The sequence below is a fragment of the Cyanistes caeruleus genome, chromosome Z, assembly GCF_971803275.1.
Source record: "Cyanistes caeruleus chromosome Z, bCyaCae1.hap1.1, whole genome shotgun sequence".
Lineage (NCBI taxonomy): Eukaryota > Metazoa > Chordata > Aves > Passeriformes > Paridae > Cyanistes > Cyanistes caeruleus.
In genome coordinates this window covers 70010675-70019766 of record NC_141732.1, presented here as the reverse complement: position 1 = coordinate 70019766, position 9092 = coordinate 70010675, and the positions used below count along the sequence as shown (strand labels likewise).

Genomic DNA, 9092 nt, shown 5'->3' with positions numbered 1-9092 from the left:
GGAACCCAAGAGCTTTTCTTGTGTTCGCGCACAGCCCACATTCATAAGTCATTCCAATACCTGACCTCTACTCATGAGCTGAATCTCTTTTTGCAGTCCAGGTCATGCTGCCCGTGAAGGGAAGAGAAACTGTCTTCTCTCTCAGTTGGGCCCTGACCAACTTTGGCTTTTTGATAAAGCTCTCAAAAATCCTGAAGGCAATGGTGTGTAATGAAACAATGCAGAAAAAGATGTGAAAGACAGGATGTTTATGGAGAGAATACAGATCTTTATCACAGCATGCAGAACAGAGACCAGGATGAACAAGCACCACGGCACTCTGTATTATCACAAGCCTGGTAATTTCACAGACAACCATTTCAGAAGATGTAAATACATCAGGTATTTCAGAAGAATCCACCAAACACTCAGTGTAGTTTCATTAGCCACTGCTAACAACCAAACACCATCATTTATATTGCTCTCTGAGCAAATAAGCATCTGACAACAAATAACTGAAAGCTGATATTGAATAAGGACAATTCCCATCAACTGAACTGCATAGATGGTAAATTGGTAGATTTAAGATTAGTAACTTATCACACTAATTCTGGAGGAAGAGTGTGGCTGATTAGCCATCTGGAGAATGATTCAGTTCCCTATTCAAACCACCTCCAGAAAAAAAAATTGCACAGATCACTCACAGAATCACAGAACAGTTTGGGTTGGAAGAATGTAAAGGTCATCTAGTTCCAAACTCATTGCAATAAACGTGGTGAACATCTTCAGCTAGATCAGAGTACTCAGAGCCCTTTCCAGCCTGATCCTGAAAAGTTACAAGGGATCGAACATCCACCACCTATCTGGGCAACTTGTGCCAGTGTCTCACCACTCTCATTGCAAAATACTTCCTTTTATTTTGCTTCAATCCACCCTCTTTCAGTTTAAAACCACTATTGCTTGTGGGCCCTATCTTAGCTGTAAACCCACCTTAAGTATTGAAAAGCTGCAGTGAGATCTCCCCGGAGCCTCCTCCTCTCCAATCTGAACAAACTCCCCACAGCTTTTCCTCACAGGGGAGGTGCTCCAGACCCCTGATCATCTATGTGTCTCTCCTCCAGACTTGCTCCAACAGATCCACAGCCTTTTTATGCTGGGGATCACAGAGCTGAGTGCAGCACTGGTGGGTCTTATCAGAGAAGAGCAGAATCACCTCCCTCAACTTACAGAGACAGTAAAATATTTAAAATTAAAAAAAGTAAAAAAAATATAAAAAATGTATTTTCTTTCCCTTCTTCCTTTTTTTTTTTTTGGATGGGGGAAGATAAAAGCAATAAATAAGCAAATTTTAGAAGATGAGACAGAGTCAATACTTTGCTGTGCCCATCTCCTCACAGCTGCAGTGGATTAGTCTCTTGCTTTTATTCTCACCTGGTGAGCGGCCTGGCTGAACTAAAAGGAACTATGTCCCTATGAGCTCTCACAGAAAGGAGGGAGAGATATAGGGGCCCTACCTTATGCCCCACAGAAATACTCTGTGTTAACTCAGTCCCAGGAGCACACAGGGTCCTCACAGGTTTCCCTGACAATAACACCAGGTGTGCAATATTCTTCACAATTTCTCTTTTCAGTCTGCCTTCAAGAAGATTCAAAATGATAACCAAAACAAGGTTGGAATGTCTTCTAAAGTATGAAAGTTATACTTTTAATAAAAGTGTAACTTTTACCTGGAAAAAAGACTACTTTCAAAAACACCTCAGAGAAGCATGAATATCTAAAATAAACCAGGGAAAATGTATTGCAGAAATTATTTATTTCATGCCAATTTAAGTATTTGACTATATATATTGTAACACACATTTCAAAAATATTATCCAGTACAACAGTAATTCAGAACACTACAGAGAAAAACGTTTAACTCAGTGAATTTCAAAACAAGATAGTTATGCACACATACTTGTATCATAAGGCAAAAGAAGATAGTCTATCCATAAGCAGCACTCCTACAGCCTATTTTGATATACACTGGAGAATGAAGGTCAATTACTAAACCTACACTTAAAAATTAATTCCCTTATATTCCAGATACCTCTACGGAAACACAATGTATTTCTGTAGAAAATAATTAATTTCTATGGTGACAGCTAAGGTATCACTCTGAAACAACTAGTTCACAGGAGTATGTCAAATATAACATTATCCTGAGGAAATAACAGAAGCTGCACACTAAAACACACACATGCTCACAAAAGCATGCTAAGGACTACATTCCAATGCATTCTAAGAGAAACAAAGAATAAACCTGATTTGGCTTACCATTTGACCCAAACAGAGAGTATCAAATACAATGATTAATGTATTTAAAAGGGATCTAGTTCAATGTGCCTTTTTTTTAAATTTTTTTTCTTTTGCTAGAAATGCTGAATTTCTGCTAACAATCAAATGGTGTAGGAGTGTCTCAGCTTCAGATTAGACTACTTAATTAGAGGCACAGCTAGTATTAGGTGACTGCCATGAAGCAGTACATATTCCTGCAGAGCCCATTAGGGAAAAGGAATGTAAAAGTTTCAGAAAGTTTACAAGATTCACAACTAAGCTGTTCTGAAAAATGTAACAATTTTTTTAATTTCAAAAAAAAATTAAAAAGCTAGGACACAATATATCCCCTTAGTAGTGCTATAATTAAGATGCACCTATTTGTCTATAATGAACCAGTCAGATTTCTTTAAGAAGCCTCATAAAAAGTTTTCCTTCATAAACTGATCTCTACTTGGTATTATGAATGCCCCTCAGATTTCAAGTAATTAAAGCAATAATAAAAACTGAAACAAAATGTAGTATTTTTCACATAATATTTACAGTATTCCAAGACAAATTTAATAAAATACAAATTACCATGATAGAAAATCATAGTAATACTTTTTTGATACTTCCTATGTAAAAATCATTGTTCATGTTAAATTTTAAAGTAGCACGAGCAAATATTGAAAAGACAGCAGCTTTCCACCATTCCTATTAATACTGTTAATGACTACAAGTGTTTGATTGCAAAATAAAGGCAGATTATACACCATGATTCTTCCAGTAGTGTAATTTATAGAAGTATAAAGTTTCTTTTTTTCTTAACACGTTACTTATTTAACATGTAAAATAAGAAGCTATGTTGTCGTTTGCCCAAAGCCTCACTATCAACACAGATTAGAAGTTACATATCTTTTACCTTCCCTCATAAAAACAAATCCTCACTTCACAGGTGAGAGATGCACCCCTCTTTAGCTGAGTAGGGGACTTATTTCCCAATATGCATATCAAAATATGTATTAAAAAAAAAGGAGAACTACAAATCTTGTAGGAATAAGTTTGACTACAACTTTTTGCTATCCATACACTTTAAGAACTCCAACACTTATTAGGTACAGTTTTCACATTGTTTTGTGAAGTTCATTGTTCACATTCTTTTCACTCATTTAAATCTTTGACAGGAAGACATTCAAACATTTGTTCTTGGGTGGGATTTTTGGTGTTTTGGGGTTTTTTTTTGGTGTTTACTGATGGAGAGAAAACTTCAGAAATTATGGTGAAATGTGTACACTAACTGCTCAGCAACTCAGGAAGGAAATGAAATAATAAAAATACATAATTGAAATTCTTTAGCAGCAAATAAATATGGCTCTATATATACACTGACAGAAAAATACATTGGTACTCAGTTCCCATAAGCACAGTTTGTAAGGGAATTGTATTTAAAATCACCTAATCTGGAGCATTAAAAGTGATGCAGGAACACGGTTAGTCTACTAAGTAGTCACTGCTTAAACATATCAAAGCTAGTTTTTAACTTCACTTAGCTGTAGTGCTACAGGACTGATGCTGCAGCAGGAAAGAACCCATCAAGAGTTGCCAGAATCTGAGAAGTATGATGGAATCCCAGAATGGTTTGGGTTGGAAGGGATCTGTGAAGGCCACCTAGTCCAAACCTCCTGGAATCAGCCAGTACATCTTCAACTAGATCCGGGTACTTGGAGCCCTGCTCAGCCTGGATTTGAATGTTTCCAGGGACAGGGCATTCACATCTCTCTGGAGTGGGATAAATCCTTAGGGACATAGTCCCCTGCCAAGTTCTGCATTATTTGTACTAGCAGTAACCAAACTTGCTTGAAATTAGCTCAAATGAACAGCAAATACTGTTCTTTATAGTTGTATGCCATATTTCTTTATAGAAAGTATTTCACAGTCAGTCATATGAACCCATAATGAGTTTTCAAAACATACTTTAAATTAATTAGCCAATAAATTGCATGTAACTAGAGCCTGGATACCTCCTGGTCAGCAATGCACACTATGGATAAAATATGACTTCACTTATCAACTCCTTGTTTAACCAAACAGCATCCAGGGAGGATGTGACACCAGGCCAAGCACAATACAGAGACTTTAGAGATTTTCAGTGCTCAAAAAGCAGACACTGGTTCTCCCTTAATCCCTTGCAACACCAAAAATGTCAATGGATTCCCACTTTAATGAGCTCAGAATGTCTATGTTAAGAATCTGAAAAATCCCACTGCCATTAATTCATACAGTCAACTCTTTGAATTACTGTATTCTAATGAAATCTGCACCAGGTACTAGTTATCTGTTATATATAAGATCTTGACCACGTTTCCCCTGAAAATTCTGTCTGCAGCCATTTCACTGAAAGGGGAAAAACCAGGCCCCAAGAAGGCTCAATGCTACTGTGTAGTTACTAGGGACTAGGAAAGGTAATTTCACACATTTTCAGAAAAACAGTCACTCCTTCTAATAGCTTTTCTACTGGCCCTGAATTAGTTCCCTTTGCAGTGACATCTCAAAAGTTAAACAAAGAGTTTGAATTTTATTTCTGCCAAAGATTTTTATAAATAAACCACTGAATAATTATATGAGATATAAATTTTTAAAACTGAAATATAGGGTCTAAGAACACATGTGCATGGGTACCCAAGAACATATACAACACCCTTCATATAAGGATGGATTCAGGATAGCACTACTTAGTGAAAAAATTTATTAAATAGGTGCTATCATAGAATTGCTAAAGAAATATCTGAATAAAGAGAGACACACCTTCTCACCTTCCAGTCCCTGAAAAGATTCCAGCCTAAGATTTAGAGCAAGCTTTCACAAACACAAAATAATCACACTAAAAAGTGGCCTCAATTTGAGTGATCTTGAAATTACATGAGCTTGAATGCCTGTGGGCTTGGCTGACATTCACTGTATTCACCTAAGAACAAAACTGACAACTATTGTATGTCTGCCAATTTATTAATATAATTATTTCTATACAAATAAAGATTTTTTTTTTCTCCTTCATAGTAACAATTCAGTGTTTCAAAACAGGCAGATCAATGTATTACAAATACCACTACTGTTAGAACACATATACTAAAATCACAGGAGGTAGAGTTAGATCCCCATTAACAATTACTTGAGAAAACACAGACTATTTTCAAAAATTAATAAAATACGTCATTCATGAAAACTTACTTTTCAGAATAACTCATTCCTAGCTGCTTTAAGGGATGTGTTTTTTAAGCATGATAAAGAATTTATGATATAAACATTCTCTTTCAGTTTTCAACATAACTTTGCAATAAGCACATAAGAAAGCTCCCAAGTGGTGAAGAATTCAGGCAAACTGGAAAAAAGCAACATTTTAAATTATTCAAATTACCAGTTATCATGAATTTGACCACATCTTTTACATTATGATTACATTTGAAAATTCATTCAACTAACTACAGTTTTAAAATATGCCTACAATAATGAAATTAATGTGAAGCTTTTTTACACTGTTAATAATTGGCATTTTTGAATGGCAAGGTATTATTCTTTTTGCAACAACTTATTGCAAAATACAGGCACCATAAAAACTGATACATAATGCAACCAGGGTATCTGGGATATTGAAAGTGTTTACCATTACATAGTCATATTTCCCTTCTTTTAAAGAAATACTCTACAGTTTGAAGCCGTGCCTGAGGTGCGTGCAAATTATCATATTTCAGTATTTAACTCCATAGTGTATTTCTTTTACAGTTACAAAAACACTAGTGTGCCAAGATTTTGAATCATTACATCTGTAAAGACCTTAAGCAGACATTGTAACTTCAATAATGTATTCTTTCTATTGCACATAGGCTCATATGACAGTGACACTCAGGTCCATATTGATTTTCAATTATTTACACATGCTAAAATTCTGTATCTGAATATAATATTGGAAAAGAAAAAATACAGTCTTTCTTGACCAATACACATCACTCCAAAATTTATGCCAAGAATTTCATGGAATTATAGAATGAAAGGATGAAAGGAACCTCTAGGAGTATCAGTTGACATGAAGCTGTGTGGTGCAGTTGACACTGGAGGAAGGGAAGCCATGCAGAAGGATCTGGACAGGCTTAAGAGGTGGGTCTGTGCAAAGCAAGAGCAAGGTCTTACACCTGCATCATTGTAATCCCAGCACAGCTTACAAGCTGGGCAGAGAACAAATGGAGAGCAGCCCTACCCAGAAGGGCTAGGGCATGAGAGGTTGGACATGCCCTGGCCATGGCACTCACAGCCCAGGGAGCCAAACGTGTCCTGGGCTGCATCCAGAGCCCCGTGGGCAGCAGGGGAGGGAGGGGATTCTGCCCCTCTGCTCTGCTCTGCTGAGACCCAGCTGGAGCATCCAGAGCTGGGGTCCCTGCACAGGAGGGACAGGGACCTGCTGGAGCAAGCACAGAGGAGGCCACCAGGTTGGTGAGAGAACTGGAGCACCTTCCTCGATTATGACAGGCTGAGAAAGTTGGGGCTGTTCAGCCTGGTGAAGAGAAGGCCGTATGGAGATGTTACAGGAACCTTCCAGTGCTTGAAGGTGCCTACAGGGAAGCTGGAGAGGGACTCTTCATCACGAGGTGTAGTGATAGGACAAAGGGAAATGGGTGAAAATTGGAAGAGGACAGATTTAGATTAAGTACTTTAAAAGATTCATTACTCTATGGATGGTGAGGCACAGGCACAGGTTGCCACACAGAACTTGTGGATGTCCCATCTGTGGGAGTATTCAAGGCCAGGCTGGATGGAGGGCAGAGCAACCTGGTCTAGAAGGTGTCCCTGCCCACAGCAGAGGAATTGAGATTAGCTGATCTTTAAGGTTCTTTCCAACCCAAGCCATTCTGTGACTATGATTTTATGGTCCACCCTTTCTTAGCAAAAGCATAGTGTAGACAAGATAACCTAACACCTTGCCCAGCCAAACTTTAAGTGTTCAGTGTTGGAGGAATCTACCACTTCTCTGGAGACATTATTTCAATGGTTGATTGTTCTAACTGTACAAAAATTTCCAATTATGTCCAACTGGAATCTCACCTGGGGTAACTTGTGCCCATGAAATCTTGTATTTTCCATGTGATTCTTTGTAAAAAAGGGAGTCACCATCTCCTTTGAAGCCCTCTAAATACTGGAACTTGTATTTTCTGATTTTATGAAGAAAGCCTGTCATCCAGGCTTTCTCCTTATACAGGGTCAGATTCAAATTCCACTGAAGGCAAAAGAAGCCTTATTTTTCTTCAGCAGACTTTTGACTAGGCATAAAGCCCAAACAGAAAAATTATAGCAAGTGTTTATTATAGTAATTGGTAAAACCGCACTTTGAATGCATCAATATGCTCTCACAGCATTGCTTAAAATAAAAAATTCCAAACAAATCTCTTCCCCAAACTAAGAGTGTTACTGTTCATGTTGAGTCCTAGATATATTTACGAGTTTACCATCTATTAACTTCAAATAGTTTTCTCCTTTTGGTCATGACACAAAAGCCCACACTGATGCACAACAGTATCTACATTAGCAGAAGCATATTCCTATCACAGGTGATGAAGTTATCATACACGTGCATTTCCAAATGAGTTGTTCCTTCATGGTTTTTTTTAAAAGAGTCTTTGATGCTTCAGTGATATATCACAAATACAGTATTTTGCAAGCAATGAGTAGGAGCTAGATTTCCACTGAATATTCTTTAGCTTTGAGGAGCTTAGACATCGTCAAATATTTTGCTTCGAGACATTGACAGGTATCTTCCACCAGGCTGGTACCTGCAGAATCAATTGTGAAAGTGAAAAAGTGTCACAGGAAATAGAAAAATAAAGACCTATGAAATCATCTAACTCTCATTGAAATCTTACTTCTTAACTGTAGTGAATTACAGGCTTTGATGTTCTACTGAATTAGTTTCCATGAGCATTTGAAAGACAGTCATGAAATTAAACCTCATGAGACCAAGAGAAACAGTTATATGAATACTAGGAGTCTTAAAGAACTATGTTTCCTAAAACAAGGGAATAAAGTTGGATGTTTTGGTTGAACAGGACTTTTTTTTAAAAATCCCTACCACACCAACAACTTAACAAATGAACAAAAACCCAAAATACAATAAAACCAAACTAACAATGGCACCCATAAAATAGCTTGGGTGTTAACAGTATACCTCATGGGGTATTCTTAGAAGAAATACAATATCAAAGATAATGAAAACAAATGTCTGCCTGCTTAGTGGGAAAAGACAAATGTCTGACAAAATTGTTGTTTAAATGTATTTTAGAAACATTTTAAAAGCACAAATAAGCACAATGTAGCTCCTTGCTATAGTATTTACTAAAATCTGAATGAACACAAAGCCAGAACCGGGTGCCCTAACTGCCCTTACTGTCCAAGAATTTTCTATTTACTGCAGGAGCTCTAGTTATAAAAACCAATGTTACATAAGCTACTTCTAAATTAATTGAAATTCCACATGCAATTGCTCCTGATTTATTACTTCCATGAAATGAAATGAAGGTTACTAGGCAAAGCTCAAGTAAGCTTTGAAGCTCCTGGTTTTCTTTTTAAAGAAGTTTAGAATGTTCCACTTTGCAAAGCATGTAGATGCCTGGAGAAATGTGCTTGAAATTTTCATTATGTAATTTTATTCTGTATTTGCTCCAGAATAATTACATATGCATACTGTTTTTAGTATGTTTTTAGTAAGACAATCCCTTTCACACTACACAGAAGCCAACTGCTGACAGAAATTCTAGGCTAGTTCCTCTTTA

The 9092-nt window shown here is 37.0% G+C and overlaps 1 protein-coding gene across 8 annotated transcripts in view; it reads right to left on the bottom strand.

Annotated features, from left to right (window-relative positions):
• Nucleotides 1-5264: 5264 nt before the first annotated feature.
• Nucleotides 5265-9092, bottom strand: part of LMBRD2 (LMBR1 domain containing 2) — a 29377-nt gene continuing 25549 nt past the window's right edge. For all 8 annotated transcript variants that reach the window (XM_023944203.2, XM_086867685.1, XM_086867689.1 and 5 more), the window contains one exon: nt 5265-8096. In XM_023944203.2, coding sequence (XP_023799971.1) covers nt 8036-8096 — 61 coding nt within the window. In that variant the 3' untranslated portion in view covers nt 5265-8035. The remainder of the gene's footprint in view (nt 8097-9092) is intronic.